General features: G+C 40.2%; 1 protein-coding gene across 1 annotated transcript in view; it reads left to right on the forward strand.

The window, feature by feature from the left end:
- Positions 1-6095: 6095 nt before the first annotated feature.
- Positions 6096-20664, forward strand: part of RFTN1 (raftlin, lipid raft linker 1) — a gene marked incomplete at both ends in the record, with an annotated part of 83765 nt that continues 69196 nt past the window's right edge. The window contains one exon of the mRNA XM_079537945.1: positions 6096-6240. Coding sequence (XP_079394071.1) covers positions 6096-6240 — 145 coding nt within the window. The remainder of the gene's footprint in view (positions 6241-20664) is intronic.

The following is a 20664-nucleotide window of genomic DNA, read 5'->3' on the forward strand; positions in this document are numbered from 1 at the left end:
TGAGCTTGGAGTGCTTATTGTTTAGAACGTGGAAAAGTCAGGATTGCAGGAGTGAGGGTTTAAGGAAATAAGTGCATCTCATTACTGCACAACAAATGTGAAGTCCTGTCATTATTTATAAAAGCCTTCTAGCATCCCTTTGAGGTAGCTGAGTGTTACCCATGGAAGGAAGAATTAGGATGAAAGGGCTTAACCAAAATCGGGAGAGAAAGCCTATTAATACACTGCAGCTGTCTGGTTTCCCAGCTGCTGAACTCACCGGTAAGAACACTGCACTTCATAATCTGTGGAAAGAATTTCAGTAACTTATGATCTGTATTTAAAAAGTGATTAATAATTTATGGTGAGGCTTACAAAAGGAGGTCACAAGTTCTGGACGATAAACATTGAAGATGTGGTAATGCAAGCGAGCTTATTCCCACTAATTGTGTTTAAAACCAAGCTGATGGTGGCGTAACCTGTACAGCGTGCTTCTTTCAGATCCCTATGTCATGTAAATATTAAAATTACCTTAAGTTTCAGGTGGCTGTGTTGTACTTTTATTAGACAGTACTTGAATGTGCACTCTAAGGCACTGCACAAGAGCTGTGTGCAATGCTGCATGCATTTAAAAGAATTGTTTAGGAAGTCTTTCAAAATCCCCCCTATAAGCAGTCACTCCGTAATGTTGATACAGTTGAAATAAACTATTTAGCCAATATATACTTAGCTGATAAGCATCCCTTAATGAGCCTTGTAATCTATTCAAGCTTCCATTAGCCATGTGGTTCTGTTACATCTCAGTGTAATTTTCATTATTATTCTTCGGAGATAAATTGTTACGGAGTTGTATGGAGGAGGGGACGATAAATCAAGAAATTAGCTCTAGTTGTTCCCTACCCCCAAAACAAAGAGAGTCAAAAATTCATGTAGAAAGTTGCTTTCTCTTCTCTTTGTGCCTGAAAAGGAATCTTGAGCCCTTAGCAAGAAAATGAATTGTTAGCTGCATGGCACTGTTCTGTATTTCTTCTTGTGCTCTGGTGGTTCTGAACTTGCTGTGTGTGTGTTTCATCTGCTTGGAACAAGGCTGGGGAGCTGGAAAGGCAAAGCCAGGCAGCTGAAATTACTTCAACAAAGACGAGGAGCTGTTGGAGAGGGTCCAGAGGAGGGCCACAGAGATGATCAGGGGGCTGGAGCACCTCCCCTATGAAGACAGGCTGAGGGAGCTGGGCTTGTTCAGTTTGGAGAAAAGAAAGTTGCAGGGTGACCTCATTGAAGCCTTTCAGTACTTAAAGGGAGCCTATAAACAGGATGGGAACCAACTCTGAAAGGGTAGATAATGGCAGGACAAGGGGAAATGGTTTTAAGTTGAGGGAGGGAAGATTTAGGTGGATGTCAACGGAAGTTCTTCACCAAGAGAATGGTGAGGTGCTGGAACAGGCTGCCCAGAGAGATTGTGGATGCCCCGTCCCTGGAGGTGTGCAAGGCCTGGTTGGATGGGGCCCTGGGCAGCCTGGTCTAGTATTAAATGGGGAGGTTAGAGCTTGATGATTCTTGAGGACACTTCCAACCTGGGCCATTCTGTGATTCTTTGATTTGGTGCTGAGGTGAGGAGCTGAAAACTTGGCAGATCTCCAGAAGAGCTATAAAAATGCCTACGTTTTATTCAGGATATGCTCATTGTCATGGATCATGTAGGTGCTTAAAAATGGAAATTGTTTTTTTTCCTTCTGACTAAAAATTATTGTAACTGACAACTGTTTTTCATGACAAAAAGTGCTATCAATTTCAATAAAACTTGAATTGGGAAGCAGTATTCAGAGGTAGGTCGGTATTTGCAATGTTGGAGGCATTTCTTTACTATTCTCCCAGTCTCCAGAGCAACTCTACCCCTAAAACACACGGTGAAGGATAGTGACCAAGAGGAGGTGGCGGCAGGAAGCTCATCCCCTGGCTTCCAACTGGGAATTCTCCTAACATGCACAAGCTACAGGTTGATTTCTGACCTCGGTTTGCAGAAGAAAGGCACTCTTTCCCTGACTCCACAGGGGGGTGCATTTGCTGCCGTTCAGGAGACAAACAGCATTAGTTGACCATAGGCTTTGCTGTGTTTCTGCAACTCATCACAGCTTCTACTTATGCTATTTTGCAAAAAATGGAAAGGAGATACACACTAAAAAAAATCTGTTTCTTGATCTGGGTTTCGGTTCTAGTTCTATCGTGTGCCTGAACACAGAATAGTTTAAGAGACTGTCAGGACAGTAAGGTTAATTCATGGGGAGAAAAAAGAGTCTGCAGATGGAATTGGTTTTTCCAGCGCTTGTACCTGCAAGAGCCCGTAACTAATCTCCATTTTAGCGGTTAACATTCTTCATTGGATATTACATTTACTATTGCTTAGGGTTCTTCTTTCAAGTATGGAACTAGTGGGCTGATAAATGAGTTTTTAAATAAACGATGATAAGAAAATTTGTCTTCTAAGGTTCTAACCTTCTGGAGAACAGAAATATCTGACAGCTTTGCAGTGTTCCTGAAGAATCATTTTCAGATTTACTGTACTGGAAAGTGAATATTATTCAGTGATCATATTTTGCTTTAATACCGAATAAAAGATGCAGAATTCACATGCAGGTAGAGAAAGCCAGGATAAATATATGTGATATAGCATCTTTGAGCATCTCTGACTGCAAAACAAGAGAGCTGTTGAAAAAGAACTGAAGTGGGTTGAGATTACTTTGAAAGCATCAATAATAAAACGTTTTGTACTGCACTTCTCAATTACATAAATATAGAAAATTAAGGAATGATGTCTTGCTGACAGCAAGATTTCTACCTAAAACCCACAGAGATGTTTTCAGACTTCAGGATGAAACAACTCTGAGCAGGAATGACATTGCTGCAGAGGAAGGGAAAGAGCTGGAAGGTGACAACACAAACTGTCCCAGTAGGAATCCCCAGTGGGATAACACTGAGTGGAATTCGGTGATTCAGGGATTGCGTGTCCTACGTGGACCATCAGTGTCTTTTGGAAGATTTCACGTATTTATACGTCTCTGCATTATTATTTTTTATAGACTCCTGTATCAAAGTATGAACTTTATTTCTTAAGATTTATTTTCTACTGCTACATCACTTGAATCATAATTACTGTGGAAAAGATGATGATGCTGTGAAACTTATTTTTTCTACTGAAATACCATTTTGATTTGAATGAAAACATCCTCCCTCATATTTTGTTTGATTTAGTAACATAAATATAATTTTGTACTTAAAGAACAGTGGGGAAGTATTTATCCTCAGGGACGTTAATTGATGTTTTAGCTGGGCGGGGGGAGGGCGGCAGTTGCCGCTGCTGGTGAGCCCCTCCAAGGGACCGTGCAGGTGGGCAGCTTTTCTAAGCGGCCGTATTCTGAAACAGATTTGGTGGAGAAGTGCAGCAGAGTGCCTGCAGCTGGCACCAGCCAAGCAGCCTTGTATTTCCTAGCACTTTAACCTCAGTTTAGGAAAGAATGCAAAACTCTTTCTGATACAAAACACTGCATCCCCAAGGTCTCCTTTTGCAGCGGTTGCTGTCTGAGGAATCCTGTGGGTTTGTGCAACTGGTGTTTGCAGGCTCTGCTGCTTAGTGACCTCTGAAACAGAATTTGTTCCTTACGAAATTCTGTACTGTCTGCTTACTGTGTGGAAGAGCTACAGGGCCATCACTGATCTTTGAAATCACAGTATCGCAGAGTCTTTTGAGTTGGGAGAGACCATCCTCCAATACCCCCAGGTCCTTCCCAGCAGGGCTGTGCTCTAGCCTTACATCCCCCTGCTTGTACTGATAGAGTTGCTGATGCTTACTGCTAGCTTAGTTCTGCACTCTGCAAAAGACTAAATAATTATTTATTTATACTCATACATATTGTGCTTTGGCTTTTATAATTTTTTTCCCTTGCTCATACTTCTTGTGAAGTCATCTTTATGAAGAGGTACAAAGCTGTGGTCCGTTACAGCCTATTAAGATACTCGTAGTATCCTGCTAGGCACATTAATGTACAATATACATTTATATGTGAAAATAATGTTTTAGACTTGTGCTGGTTGTATTGCATAAGCAAAAGAAAGAAGCTGCTGTGTGTATGGAAAAAAACCATTTTCTAACATAAATTGTTATTGCAAAAAAAAAAAAAAAAAAAATAGTAGCAGTCAAAAATAATAGAGTCAAGTATGATATGGGAAGCAGTGGAAGGTCCTGAGGTTTTCTGATGTTAAATTTACAAACCAAGTTTCCAAGTTTCAGATACAGTATTTCTGCCAAAATAACGAGGGAATGTTGTTTTCTTTTGGATGAATCCCAAAATATTTAAGGTTTGGGAACAGATAAGACATATCCATTTTTCTTGATGCTAGAGGTCATGCTAGCAAATGTTCTTCGTGCTTCCTCTTGATTGAGTGCTTGTTTTCTGTGGTATTTTTTAAGGGTTGATGCATTGGTCGGGCTGATTTTGACATCTTTATTGGTGACTTTGTTATGCAGGCCGTGTATGGAATCTGCCCATGGTGCGAAGCCAGGCAGCTTTGCCAATAGCAAAAGGAATCCCAGCTCTGGGTGTGGGAGGAGTTGGACAAAATGATGGCCAAGTGGTGGGAGCAGAGAGTAATGGGGAATGAGCAGAGATCTGTTAGAGCTGGGTGCTCTTCACTTAGCTGTGTTGGATACAAATGAGAATAAATGGGTTCCTTGGCTAATAGGAAGATGACAGTGAACTGTGCTTGGGATTCAGCCGTGAGAAATGCTGATGTGATTAAAGAGAGGGAAGCATTAATGGTGCTTTAAGGGGCATCGTTAGGCTCTCACTTTGAACATATGGTCACCTGCATTCAAATAGAGGCATGAGGAATGATGTAGATGAGCTGGTGGGATGGTGAAGGGAATGGAGAGACTCACATAGATTGCTGGATGCATTTATGCTGGAAATTTGATGAAAATTGCTATCTGCTAGGGGGATGAAGCTGTAACCTGTGCGTAGAAGTACACTTCTGGAGATGGGGAGCCTGAGCTGGTTTTTCTTTCTCCGCTTCAGGTTTATGAATTGTTTGCCAAGGTAAAGGCAGCCCTGGTTTGTGACAGAGGCTTTTGAGATGGTGGTTGTTCCCTTCCCTGAAGCAGCAGTTCTCCGTAGGCGGGGACAGGATGTTCAGTGGGTTGTGATGAAAGCCCAGGTGCTTGACTGGTATGTCTTATCTCCTGATACTACCAACTGCTTCAGGACCTTTGCCTTGGTCACAACAGTGTTGTTGAAGAGGAATAAGAGTATTTAGCTTCTTCCTGTAGCATGGGTTGTGATTTGTTTCCTACAATCACCTGCACATTTTTACCAAGCTGTTCTTCCATTTGTTCACACTCAGATGAGCCACAGTAAAGCAGGATATTGAGAAACCTTCAAGGTGTAGCCAAAATGATTGTCAAGAGTCGTCCTGTACAGCGTTCTGGACTGACTGCCTATTAAAGAAAACCAGATTTATCTTATTTGGTTCAGTCGTCATGGACCTCTTCTGTTTTAAAGAAGGCTTCTCTAAAGCCATTATTTCCTGTGCCTAACCTGAACAAACAGGGTGGAAGGAAATGAGGTAGTTTCCTCAGTGCTGGTTTCTCTGCAAACCTGCTTTTTCTTTTGAATTACAAATCTCAGTGATCGTTTCGATATTGCAAAGGTTTGTGTGAAAGACAATAGTATATGCTTGCATGGTAACTGCTTATATAAAAACTGCTGTTAGTCTGTATGCTAGCAAATAATTTTGCTTTTTTAGCCACTTTCTGTAACAGACAATGTATCTACCAAAGTATACGATTGCATGCATTTGGAAGATGGAAAATACATGCATTGAGCCATCGGTTCTACATTAAAATAATATTATGCCCAGGGCTTGATATAAGTGGTATATATTTTAATTATTATCTGAACATTTATTATACTATTTCATATATTTTATAGATAGCTTGCATTTAAAAACAGAAATCACCAATGTATTATATTGCAGTGAATAAAACCAGAAAGATTAAAAACCCAAATGAATATTTTGTCATTTTCCTTTTTCCCTTTTCTTGTCTGTTTGTATCAGGAGCTGCTGAAATGGGTTGTGGATTGAACAAACTAGAGAAGCATGATGAAAAACGGCCTGGTAACATCTATTCAACATTGAAGAGGCCCCAGGTAGAAACTAAGATAGATGTCAGTTATGAGTATCGATTCTTGGACTTCACGACACTAAATGATGGTAAGGATGCTGTACTTTCCTGTAGATTTTTTTTTTTGCTATTCAAACTGGCAAGTTAACTGCTCGATAACGGGTTGAGAACAGTATGTCTGATAGTTAAGTTTTTAAGATGTCTTTTAGTTTAAGTCAGTGCCTTCTCTCCAGTCATGTTTGCATGCAGAAATCTTCCTGAGAATTTTCTGTGAATTTTTTGACCGTAAATTTATTTGTAGGTTCTCAGATTTTAGATTCTTTTTACCCATGTTTTGTTGGTTGTTTTTTTTCCTTTGTTACTCTAAGGATGTATTTTTCATTTTCTCAATTTGCATCTTATCCAAGTTTCATATGGTAAAGTGATTCAAGTCTGGTATGTTACATATTTTATTGCTCTTTTTTTTTCCCTGCTCCCTGTGCTCTCTCAGGAGTATTTTGAGAGGTTGAAATTAGTGTTTTCAGTTTTGCAAACTTACCTTAAATAACTCTTATGTGGTTACGAACACCTGTATGTACGCTCACATGGGTGGAAACAGAGTGACGAGGGGCACTGAAGATCTAGAACATGAAAGGCATAATGGTCCGGTCTCATGCCATTTTTTACCTTTTTTGAGATCTGAAGTAGTTTGCTGTAATTCATATGACAATCTGCTGATATTTCATTTCTTTCCTTGCTGATTGACATCAAGCATCTCTGCCAGTATTGCTCACACTATCGCCTGTGCCCTCTTTCACTTCAAAATTAGCCTGTTCTGCAAGCGATTACTCCTCACACCATTTGGAAATCTGAAGCTTGAGCAGAAGGCTGGGACCTGCTTCTTGCTATATATAAACCAACACAGTACCAAAATCTGTTACAGCCAGCTGGCTGGATGCCATGTAGAGCCTCTGTGCTCTGTGCTCCCCTGCACTGTGCTGCTACTTCATGTTTTGCAAGTCAGGTCCAGGGAAGAGGTGACGGTAGGTCTGTCTGTGTGAGACAAAGAGTTGCTAGCACATTGTTTTGTGTGCCACCTCGCACTGTGTGGGTCAGCACGTTCAACCCAGGGTAGCGTTTGTTCTTTTCCAAAACTTGTTGCAAGTGGGCTTGTGACTGGGAAAGCTGGAGGTGTGGAGTAGGTGGTTGGACGGGAGTATGATTTTGTAGGCAGTGTGAGAACAGAGAAATTTGTTTTTGCAGGCTTTTCTTTGTGCCTGTCTCTCATTCTTTCTGATTATTCCATTTGCTGCTACACTAACTGGAATGCACTGCTGTTACTGAGGGCACGAAGCAAATTGTAGAGGAATTAGTGTTTAATATATTTTTTTCATATTTGTGTTTCAATTGTTTCTGCATTTATTCGTTTTTATTTCAGAGTCTGAGCAGTTTGAGTTTCTGTTGTATGATAGTTTGACATTTTTTACTGAGATGGAATCAGTGAAAATTAATACTGGGGATTTTGTATGGGCTTTTTGGTGATGTTCATCACAACTGTGTGAATGCCTCACGAGGTTTCATGTGCACATTCTCCTCATGAGGTGTGTGTCTGTGTCGTTGGGTGCTGAGGAACCAGCACATGCAGCAGCCATGTGTCTTCCCCGAGGCACAAAGCAAAGAATTAAACCCAGACTTTGTAAGTCCAGTTAAGTGGATAAGTCTGTTGTAAAGCACATCTGTAGGTTTTTCTCGCTCACCCTAGATTTTTAGGAGACGTGGTTTTAGAGAAACTGTGACTGGAAGTACTTCTATCAAATTCTGTGGCATTCTAGAGAGTATTTGCTTTTTGGCATGTTGTATCTCCGTTGCCCTGGTCTCTGAAGATGCCAGCAGGTGGGCAGAAGAGGAGATAGAGCTGTGGTTCTGCACTGTTTCCTCAGTATCACCCATGGCTGTGTGTTCTGGGGATGGGCAGCGTGACCGCCCACAGCTGTGCAGCTTCCCCTGTTCATGTCAGCTGTACAAAGGCTCATGTCCTACTGCACAGGGTTAGAATGTTTTTCTCAGTAGTGAGAAAATGGCTGGTTCCTTTATATTTTTGCTCAGAAATAACCAAAGATAATGATGAATGTTTCACCTGTGCCTGCATGCATTCAGGTGTTTCTAAAAACAAATTGCTCTCAGCTGGGTAAAAAAAAAAAATAAAAATCTGGATTGTGAAGACTGTCTTCTGTGAATCCACCTTAGCTCTCTCAGTGCATATATGTCCTGACATCATCTTTTCCATAAGTTTTCTGCTTCGTTGGTTTTTAGAATAAGCCATGCTGAATTATGATTGGCTGTGTAATATTTTACTGCATCGTTGCTCTGAACCTTACTTAGCATAGTAGTGGATCTGGCTCTGAAGGGAGTTACTCATTTATCTGAGACTTTTATGTTTGCTGCTCTGATACATGTATCTCTTTCAATAATTCAATCTGAATGGGGAGAAGTTGTGATGATCTCCACTTTGCAAATGGAAGCTAATACACAGCTGAACTTTTCCAAGTCGTAGTGTGTCTTTGCATATTCTAAAAACAGCTCTAATTGACTCCAGACATAGGTGTGGATGCTGATCACAATTTGGAACTGCATGCATTCTCAAATCCAGTAACCAGAAAATCAGAGATCATTTCTAGAATTTTAGGTCTGTTTTAACTGCAATTCAGTAAGCGGTGAAGTGGATGTGAGTTTTCTGTTCCTGTAAGTGAGGAGATGCTACTCCTCTCTCACCTTCTGTAATCTCTGTGTACTCCTTTATGAATCTGGCAGAAGACTGTACAGATGTGTTTGATTATCCTCTCTTAGATCAGTGTTCTATGAAAGGGGCTGACAAATTCTGGAGTGGGGTGTGTACAGCCAGGAAGAGATGGGACCTTTAAATCAGCTGGTACTGTCACATGCTCATTTAATTAGCATCACTCTGCTGAAAGCAGGAATGAAGTACCATCCTGCTGGTCATTTCTCTGCTGTTAGCCAGAAACTCTCTTGCTGTCTTTGGTTATGTGTTACCTTCTGACACACAGCTGAAGGAATTTGAGGAGGGATGCTCCTTTATAATACATCAGATGTTTTTATTCACTTCCAGACTCAAGCCTTGTACTCTGTAACAGATGTCCAATGGAAAATACTGTTTGATATCTCATTTAAGTACTGTATAAATAATACACGCATGCAAAATGAAGTTGGTTGCAAGTCTGAACTAAGGTTGCAAGTCTGATGTCTCTCAGTGTTAAGGGATTGATATACTAAAAAGTAGAGTGTCCAGAGAAAGATTTCCCAAGTTTTTAAGGAAAGCAGGCTGTGAAGAACTCATCAGTCTCCACCATGTGCCACAATACTGATAATTTTTATGGTTCGTCAGAATAAAACCCTTAGATGTGACAAATTACTTGATCAAGTGGGATTCTTTTAGGGTTTCCACCCAGTGCAAGTGAGTGCTGGAGGAGCGAGGAGCACTTGGTGAAGGTGTCTTACAGCTGCGAGGAGGCTGTGCTGCTTTTCTCATGTTTGCTTTGCAGTGTCTGCTAACCAGTATTCCCTTTTCTGTTGTTCCCCGGGTCATGTTGCAGGACCTGCTGCCCTGATGGTGGCATGTCACTGCTGCAGACAAGCCCTCCCAGAGGCTGTGTGCTTTGTTCACAACCTGCTCTGCTTGGCTCTGTCCACAGGTTGAATGTTCTCAAGCTCCCCACTGGCCAAATCTTGCTTTAGAGTGGCTCAACTGGATGCCTTCTCTCATGTGTTGAGATGATAGAAACGCTAAGCGACAATAACTGAATTTTGTAACAACAAAGAATTTGATGGAAGTAGAAGATGGTAACATTTGGTTAATGTTCCAGTAAAACCTTTTGCCACAAAGCCAGAAGTGACAAATTAGTATCTGTGTGTGTATTCCACAGACTTTTACTGGAAAAAATACAAAAAAATTGTGTCACTCCTGTAATTCAAACAAACAACAGCAACAAAAATTTGTTTTTTTGCATTTCTCTCTGTAAAAGAACAAGAAGTGACTAGTGATCATCTTATACCTTACATCTCCAAGGTGCCATGCATTTCTGTTTTACTGGAAGTAGGAGGTAAATGGTGCAGGGGGCAAATGCTAACAAATGGGATAACATTGATTGTTTGGTTTGTTATTCGATTCGAAAGAGGAATGTTTAAATAATCTGTGCTCCTGCCCTGTTCTGACCTAACCTACCTAGTTTAGAGAAATTCATTTGGACTGACAGATGGTACAGAAACTGGCCTCTGCCTCTTCTTTGTCTTTTGTTTCCTTTCTCCTACCTCTTTTCAGTTATGATGACCTTCCAAGAGAAACGAGGAATCTGAGGCATTTATCTCTTCCCTTCTCCTCAGATTACTGTAGAGGTTTTTTCTTTGCTTGTCTGTTTTAACTGACCTGATTGGATCTTTTTTATTTTTTAGTTATTTATTTATTTGTTTTGCTTCAGGTTCCTATAGCAATTCATTGGCCTGATGAGTTATGGCAGTCTTTGGCTTTGAAGAAAGTTGGCATGAAACATACACAAGCCATACAATGAGAATGAAATGGGGATATAAATTCTTTTTTAAACAGGGAAAAGCTATACTCTGAACAAGCCATTTGTGCTATAAAACCACTAAAATCCAGATGTTTTGACTGATGGAATGAATAATAACAGTACTTCACATGTCCCAGAGAAGTTCTGAAGACATAATGTGAATACAAGGGCATATGGTTTTGATCCTTATTGTTGATAATTTATTTCTCAAGTGGGGGGGGGGGAAATCAAAGTGACAATTACTGAAAAAAAGTAAGGTTATTAGTTATATTTCAACATTTCCACTCTATTCTTTTTGCTTAAGTGTTGTTGCCCAAGGGCTGTATTGTCAAGCCAAAAAGTTATGACTTGAGGCATTTTTATACATATGTGTACATATTCTTATATGCATGCATATACTTATGCATATATATAGTATTTATATATATGAATTTGAAAGTGTATCTAACTTTCCCATTCTGGCAAGCTTTTGGTTATTATATAGTAATGTTTAGGGACAGTTTTGCTACTAAAAAAAAACCAAACCTGTTAGGGTCTAACTATGATTGGTATGGCTGGGCTTCTATTTGATTCGTTTTTGTTTTTTCTCTAATAAAGGTGCATTCATTGTGTTAGTGAACATTCGTAAAAATACGTAATTGTATTAGAATCAGAAGTTAAAGAGGCATTCAAGTGTGGGCGTACTCTTAATTTAACGGTACATTTTAGTTGTGTGTAGCTTGCATAGTTAATAATTAAAAAAAAAACACAACTAAGGGGAAATATGTAATTATATCTTAAAATGAGTCACACAGTGGAAGATACAAATTGGGGATAGGGAAGGCATTTTTCCCACAGAATTTGTATGTTTTCCTACATTCGTATGCAGGCACTTCCATCTGTTATAGAACATAATGTTTGTTATTTACATCAGTGCTTACCATCTCTTCCTATTGGTAATTTTTATATTGAATTAAGTAGCTATTTGTGCCTTGTTTCTGCTTTCTGTTTCTCTTCACCATTCATTTGAGAGCAGGAGAAAAAGAAAAAAAACAACCTGAAACCCTTCTTTGAGCAAGCAGCTCTATCTCTGAAAAAAGACCCACTGTTTGCAGGTGTTTGGATTTGATTTAAGACTAGTAAAAGCAATTGTTTCCCCATTGGCAAATTTATTTAATTTCCTGTTTTCAATTTTGTAAGCAAAGGAACATAAATGAAATTAGCATTCCAGTTTTGTATTTCCAGTTGCCTGGGTTGGTTACCATCATTTTGTCCTCAGGAGTGATGAAATAAAATTAGCAAGGCAAAATGTTGCTAGGTTTTTAATATGATGTGATAGCTTGAACCAGACTGCACATAGATCGTGTACCACAGACGAAAACATTGTTTGAGAAATGAATCGCATGTTCAGAGCAGTAAGATGATGAGCAGAAAAGGCCAATGAACTACTTCTGTGTAGTTCAGATTCTGCTAGTGCTTCCCTTTCATTTCAGCTTGGTCCATGTGCAGGTTCCATTAAACTCAGATTGCATGTACTTGAAAATATGAACATGATAAAAAGAATCAGCACAAGGACTTTGCTTGCTCTGGTCTTCAGTGCCCTCCATTAATGCAAACTTGAAGAAATTTTTTTTTTTGGCTTCTCTAAAAGTGTGCAGGTATTTTATTCCAAGTGAATTGCAGTCTGTAGTATGTAACCTTTTAGGATCTGCCACTGTAAGTTGCAGCAAAATGAAACGTTTGTGCTGGTAGCAGTTTATAAAACTTACTGGTATGTCTTGGGAAACTTGCAATTTGACATAAAGAGAGCATTCCATATGTTAGGAGTTAAATAAATGTAATAAATTACACCATAAATGGAATTGCATACAGAATTGTTAGAAATAACTTGAACTTCTTTACTATTGTTTGCTTTTAACTGAAGATCCATACCTTAAGTAAAATACGTTAGATGTGTTCCAGTTTCTAAGTAAAGGTTTGCTTTCAGTAATTTATATTGAACTTTCAGCTTTATGGTAGACTGTATAGGATTACTGATGTACAGATACAGATATGTTATGTGTATGTAAAACATATGCACCTGTTTGTGTTGTGTACACATTTATCATGATGGGTAATACATATGGATATAATTGTGCAGTCTTACTAGGTTTTGCTTTATGACTGTACTTAATTCTGTTCTGCCCCACAACACAAAGTAGGAAGAGCTTTATCAAAAGGCATATAGAACACAGAATCACAGAGTCATTAATGTTGGAAAAGACCACTAAGATCATCTGGTCCAACTGTCGACCTGTCACAACCATGCCCACTAAACCGTGTCCCTGTTTGATGACTGTGACAGAACAGGGAATAGATAGTGTTCAATCCAGCCCTCTAGCCTTAAAACCAGTCTTCTCATGGAATCTAGAGCAGGAAGCTGGTCAATATTATGGAATCACAGAAACACTTGAGTTTTACAGGAACACTTAGAGGTCATCTAGTCCAACCTCCCTGCAGCGAACAGGGACATCAACAGCCAGATCGGGTGCTTAGAGCCCCATCCAGTCTGATGTTGAATGTTTCCAGGGGCAGGACATTGACCACCTCTCTGGGCAGCCTGTTCCAGTGCAACACCACCCTTGCTGTAAAAATTGTCTTCCTTATATCCAGTCTAAATCTCCCCTCCTTTAGTTTGAAAACATTTCCCCTTGTCGTATCACAGGAGACTCTGCTGAAGACTGTCCCCTTCTTTTAGCCCCTCTTTAGATACTGAAAGGCTGATCCCATGTTCCCCTGAGCCTTCTCTTCTCCAGGCTGAACAGCGCCAGCTCTCTCAGCCTGCCCTTGAGGGGGATGTGTTCCATCCCTTAGGTCATTTCTGTGGTCCTTCTGTGGGACTCCAACAGGTCCATGTCTCTCCTGTGCTGTGGACTCCCTATCTGGACACAGTTTTCCAGGTGGGGCCTCACCAGTGGAGAGCAGAGGGGCAGGATCACCTCCTTTGCCTTGCTGGCCACTCAACCTCACCACTGATGTAATTGATGAAGATGTTAAAGGGCACTGGTCCCAGTACTGACTTCTGAGGCACACCACTTGTCACTCATATCCATGTGGATGTTGAGCCATTGACCACCACTCTCTGGGTGCAGTCTTGTAACCAGTTCCTCATCCATTGAACAGTCTACTTGTCAAATCTGTACATTTCCAATCTGGAGAGAAGGAAGTTATGGGGGACCATGTCAAAGGCCTTACTGAAGTCCAGATAAATGATGCCAGTGACTTTTTGCTTATGAATTAATTGTCTGAGCCCCTATTTTCAGTAGCTACATACCCGCAAAAAATCTGTACCTTTCACCTAGTTTTGAATAGAAAAAAGAGTTGTGGGTATGGCTTTATCTTTCGAAGTCTCAGCTGAACTGGGGTACTGCTATTTTGCATTAAAATATGTGAGCTGGGAAGTTAGATACAATATAGTAATTGCATTAGAAATCTCAGATATGTTGAAGAATGTGCATATTATGTATTTTGGACCAGTACTTTCAGATTGTGATTAGAAAAAAGAAGATTTACTTTAGATGCGTCCATAGAATCTCATCCCATCACCTTACCGCTCCACCAAGCTATGGAATGGTCATTTTCTCCACTTTGATTCTGTACATCTGGCTGGACAGTTGGTGTGGGCAAATGCAGAATGGGAGGGAGGGAAGGAATATCTGCAAGATGTTTTCTATTCATGTGTGTTCCACTGTGGAAAAAATATGGGTGCTGAAATAGCCATGTTTGTGTTAACTTTCCTAGTCTTTATCCATTCTTAGATGTGAAAATGGGTAGCTACAGTACTCCATTCTTACAGTGCAGTTGTTGATTGTATCTACTCTGCTAGCTGGATGTAATTACTGAATTCTTACAATAGATACATACCATACGTCATACGTAAATGAATGTTAATTGTAATTTACTCACATAATGGAAAAATAGTTGCAGATCTATTTAAAAAGAGCTCTGAACTTCCAAAAAGCTTTTCCATCCTAGCAGCAGCTATGGAATTGCACATGATTGTTCTGAGTGGCCTTGTCTTTTCTTTTGCCTCTGGCTTTGCACATTTTTCCAGTCTTCATGTGTTTTTCATCTCCTGATGCTGCTCAAGAGCCAAGGAGCCAGATTTGGCAGTCTTCAATGCTGGTAGACAGGCGTTTCTGTACAAGTGACGAAATTCTTTAAGTCAGGCCTAATCCTTTTTTTCCCAGAAACAAAACTTCCCCTGTGTTTAACTAGAACAGGAGATCACATAATGACTTGTAACTTTAAATAGTAAATGTCTCATGGCTTTACTATGGGAAAGAAGTGATTAGGCATGATCTCTGTAGTAATTTGTTCAGTCTCTCTATGACTTGGTTACTGCAAATTCCTTGATGTCAGCAAGATATAACATGGTATACAAAATCTGTGTAATATTTTAATTTTAATAGAGTTCTTTGTGATTTACTTTGTAAATAAGTGTTGCTGTTTTTCTAAAAACTCACACGGATGAAAGATTTGGAATTGTTTACCCTGAGTGAAGGATACCTCTTTGAGAGAAAACAAGAATTGCTGGTGTCAGCTATTCTTTACCTTTCTTAATTGTACTGAAAAGAAAGTGCTGAGCAGATGTATTTTGATTGTGAGGGATTGTTTCTGTTTGCATTCATTTTTCTAATCTTCCTATCTGAAGAGTAAAGAATCTCTGTTGTCACAGAGACTGTGGACGTTCAGCTATTTCACATTGGCAGTTTCTTGGTGTGTCTGCATGGCTCAGTACTGGTCATTATCCGACTGAGTATATCTTAATATAGCTGTAGTGCAAAAGGAGTTTTCTGCCAGACTGGGGCAGTTGCTTCTTAAAATGCTTAATGGCATTTTGAGGATTTTTCTTTGGACAAGAGATGGTTTGCTCCTGTAAATGGAACATCCCACTGATGTGCCTTAAAGCAAGGAAATGTCCGCAAGGCCCTTCTTCTGAGACAGGTGCCCTTTTGTCCCACCTCTTCTTCATGCAAATGACAACACCTTGTCATTGTCTCTGCCAGTGATGCTTGTATAGAGATTTCACATGCAGAAGCCAGTTTAATTTTATTTCTTACTTCTATTCTGTGTTCATTTCTCTTCCTGCTTTTTCACGCGTGCTACCAGACGTTTTTTCCCACTGGCCAAAGATGGTGTTGATAATGGAACAGTGGGCATCCTCCTGCAGCTTTGTCAGCATGCACCAGATGAGCTGACGCTATCCTTTACGTCTGTTGTCTCAGAAGGAAGATATGGGTTGTTCTTTACTTTCTTGAGGTTTTCATTCTTGTGTGTGCTCTGCCCTTGATCCACTGGAGGGCATGGGTATGGGACACAAGGTTGCACTGATGAGGCTAGTTGTTGGTTCTCTGTGCTGAGGCTGGTTTATTGGCATGAACTTGCTGTTGTTCAAAGCTGCTGCCATGACTTTGCCACTCTGGATGGAACTTTTAGAGTCCAAACCTGCTGCCAAAGGTATCAAAGGTATGGCTGTCACTATGTAGTCTCATGATTATTGTACCTATTGATCTGTGGCTAACTGGTTTGAGGAGGGAGGCACATCTGTAGTGGGTAAAGTCAAGATCAAGCTTTCCGTGCCATTTTCCAGATTCTCTCTTTGCATGGATGCACAGCAGAGCTGAGTGTCTGGAGGAGACTGACTCACTGTTTAAAGATGCCTTTGACTGCTATCTCAGTGGCCCTCAGGAAACCTCACAGTTTATTGATTGGGAATGAGGGAAAAGCATAGCTGAAAAGTATCTGCAGTACACTATGCAGGAGAAAGAATGAGTGAGGTAGCATATGCTTTTGCCTTGCTCTTCTGAAAAATGACGAGAACAGATGAAGGGAAGAGTGAAAAAATCTGTCCTATTTCCCTGACTTGGAGAGGAGACACAATTAAGGGTGTGGGAAGCAGTGCAAGCAGATCAAGTCCTGCAGAATAAGAGAGCAGTGCTCCCCTATTCTCAGTAGCATGTCTCCCTCCCTGGAAGAGTCTGTCCCTTCCCTGCTATGCTTTGCAGACTGTCAGTCCTCTTAGACTTCTGGCTGTTCAGAGCAGGGCTGTGTCCTGTCATCTGGCTGGCAGACTGCCTGCACTCAGCTCACGTTATCTCATGTACCTGCTCCAGAACATCTTTATAGCCAGAATCCTTCAATCCTAGAAACTGCCTCTGTCCTCTTTCTCAGGAAAATACAGCAACCAAAAACTGTATCAGCCTTGTGATGGTCTTCTACTTCCCTAGCCCAGGCTCCCTGCCATAGTTTTCCTTTTGCTGCACCATAGAACATGCAGGAGTTTGGGAAGTCTATAGCCTTAGGCTCCTCCACTGAAAGAGGTGAGCGGAAGGTACACCTGCAGCTACGTAAGAATGTATCAGCCAAAGAGTTTGAGCAAAACCACCAGCTGACAGTAATGTTGGAGAAGGGCAGCAGGGCTCAAAAGTTATAATTAATACTATAATTAATAAGTGCTATAATTATAATTAATAATCAAAGGAGGGAAAGTGGGATCTGGGGCTTCTGGACAAAGGCGAGAAGAAGAATGATGAGGTGTTGCCAAAGCCTACAACAAGAACTTTCTTAAGTGGGCTGGCATGTTCAGAAGATTAGCTGGAGTGAATACCCATTGGCAGAGCCCAATTTAGGCATGATGGGATAACATCGTACATTGTGCTGCATGCTGAAATGGGGAGTAAAAGCAAGTCAGTACCCAACATCCTTCCGTGAACATGGGCCTCACAGCAGCATCAATCTCTGTCAGGAAGTTTAAGAGGACTTTACGTGACAGTTAGTCCTCTTGTGCCTAGAGGCATTCATCACGTGTGCAGCTCCAGATAATGTCACTGAGTTAGCTCATCCCTGAGAAGCTTTGGCTTCCCTTGGTACAGGCTGACAAGTTGTGTTGTTTCCTTAATGCCCTGTGTGGGACTGGCTGGATCTTCTGAGTGACAGGTGTCATTCTGAAGAAAGGACAGCAGGAGGAAAGGTTGTGTTGTAAAATGGAGGGTGGTGAAAAAGGTGCCAAGGTGTTCAGGAAGGGGGGGGAGGAGGGGGCATCAAGGGGAAGTAGAGCAGATAAAATATAGAAAGAATATTAAAAGACAGGTGAAGTTGAACAGATGAACTGCAAAACCTTGAGGGTGATGGGTGATGGTAAAAATGGAGGGACAGATATCATTTGATTAAGTAACAAGAGAAGATGTGATGTTGCATGGGTTTTCACTTTTGAGAGTCTTCTGTTGCTGGAGGTATGCTTCATGTTGAGTTAATACAAGTGAAACCCAGAGTGTGGCTGTCATCTTGCTGTTGATCCTGCATGAATAAGACCCATAGAATTGTATGCATGCACACGGTCTTGTACTGAAGAAGGCGACCTGTGTTTCTGGGTTCAGACCCCTTTTGGATCTTTCACAATAACTTGTTTTGTTCTTAAATCTGAAAATGTAATGAAAAACAACTTGTGAGTGTATTAGACTTGTTTTATTACTGAACAGTGAAAGGTTACTTTAAAACCTAAAAATGGCATCAATTTTAGGGAAGTTCAGCATTCGATTTGTATTCTGTCTGTAGGATAACCTGAAAACATTTAATGGTTTAAATCTGTTGCCTCGGTTGTGCATGGAAGTGGCAGAATTTCTCATCTTCTTTGTCGAGTTCTGTAAATAGGTAGAATTGTTGCTTTAGCAACAAGCGTAATTGTGACTACAATTTAAATTAAGGTTATGAATATTGCACTCAGCAAAATAATGTAGCTTGCAGACTTGAATAATTGCGTTTCAAGTGTTAATTGTACTCGAAGCTAGTCTTCTTAGGCATTTCCATGGATTTTGTGTGAATGCCTGACCCGCATTTTCTTTACCTTGACTTTGTATAGAGAAAATATCCATGGTAATTATTATCTGCATAAGACCATCATTTCTCTTTTGCTTTTCAGTGCCTACATGTATGTGTATTATGTAGCCTAATAAGTATTCCGTCTGTATAATATGCAAATGTACTGCCAAGTAAACATCTCATCTGGGCCTGCCATAACGCACCTTTTTCCATTAGTTAACATTAGTTCCATTAGTAAACATCAGTTTATTGTTGAGTGAGTTCCAGGTACATGCAACCTTTGTTTACCAGTTCATGGTCAGTCTGCAGCAATGTCAGATCTATCCAGTGTAATATCTTGGTGAAGTCCTGTTTGAAAATTGCTGTCTTACACTCTTAATATTACAAAGCTGATAAAGATTGATTCAGCCTCCAGATTGCATTCATAGAATCACAGAATTGCAGGGTTTGGAATGGACCTCAAGAGATTGTCGAGTCCAACTCCTCTGCATTTTTCTGTTTAAGTGATGAGGCAGTCTGGAAAAATTTCCATTGTTTGTGTGGAGGACACGAATGTACTGGCATTTACTGAGCACTGTGCTAGTCTTGTTTTTACTTCTCAAACAAGCTTCTCTGGTAATAGTTGAGGTATGGCAAAACCCTAGCACGTGTTACATTTTTTTGCCGTGTAGCATGAGCATTAACACAAGTCTTAGTGATTTAGTTTTGTCTTACTGTTGTCATACAAAATGGGGATATCCTGCACTTGAGAAGAGTCCAGGTATCATAATTACTGCATAAAATTGCAACTTACTTCCTGTGACATAAGTGTATGCCCAGTAAACTCTTGGCTAATGTCTACAGTCATGCTTTTGCAAATGACTTGGTATTTGTGACACTCTGTACTGTGATAAACTTAAGATCAGCAGCAATGTACTGGGGGTTTCCCAGATGCAAGATGGCATGCAGGAGTTTTCAGCTGAGTCCACTGCTTACTCAGTCAATATATGTAACTGACATGGCTCTTAGTGGTGAATGGTAACCCTGGCACTGTAGTAAGGTCTTGTACAAAACCTGCAAGTTTAAGGCTTCCCAGCCAATTGTTTTCTTTTTCTTTCCTTCGGTTTTTTTTTTTTTTTTTTTTTTTTTTTTTTCCCCCAAAGCCTGCTTTTTCATATAAATGGAGCATTGTATAGTTAAAATTGTAAAGGACTCTCAGCTTCCTTCCTTTCCTTCTCCCTGCCCCTTCCCCCCCAATAATCATGCTCTCAACTTGAGACTTGCACTGATTAGCTGCAGACTTGCTGAAAAACAGTCCTTTTCAAGAAGAGGAGAATCTCATTAAGCCTTTGCTGTGAGCTGTGGCTCTTGATCAATGCTCTAAAGACAGGCTTGACAGTCATCAGATGAGTTAAGAACTGCAAAAATATTACCTATCTCAGTAATATTACCTGTCTCAGTCATCAGTTGAAAGAGTTCATCTCTTTCTGAGAATACAGAAGCTTCCGCATGCTACATGGTACATAAAATATTAAAGACGTCAAGGATGTGAGAAGTCCTAAAGATGCCATATGTTTCCAAATGAATTGATAAAAGGCCTTAAATCTAAAAGAGAATGTGATATGAGGTTTACAAATGAATAGATGGAATTTTGATAAAGTTAGAGATAAGCCAAGACATGGTTACTGGGGAAATATAAATAAACATCAGTCTTGTGCTGTAGTTCCTTGGTTGCTAAGCCCTTTATTGGTGTTCTTTTATTTGAACATTTTTTTCCTAAACTTCTTAATTATAACTGATAGAAGAATTGACAAATAGTGCTAAATTGCATGGGTTAATTCACTGGCAATTATTGCACAGATTATTAGTAAGCCAAAGGGAAAAAAAAAAAAGCATCTACTTTTATCTGAATTCACAGAACAAAAGAACGAAAAGAGTGACAGAATAAATGTTCTTTTGTTATGTTATTGTCTCGTAGAGTTTGGAACTGTGTCAGAATTGTGGGGGATTTTTTTTGTTTTGTTTTGTTTTTTTTGTTTATGTTGTTTATTTACCGAGGGACGCTCAGTTCCGATGGAGCATCTGCCTTTCTCTGCAGTCCTTCTTCTACCCAGTTCTTCCAGCTGGGTTGAA

The sequence above is a fragment of the Tetrao urogallus genome (assembly GCF_951394365.1).
Source record: "Tetrao urogallus genome assembly, chromosome: 7".
NCBI lineage: Eukaryota > Metazoa > Chordata > Aves > Galliformes > Phasianidae > Tetrao > Tetrao urogallus.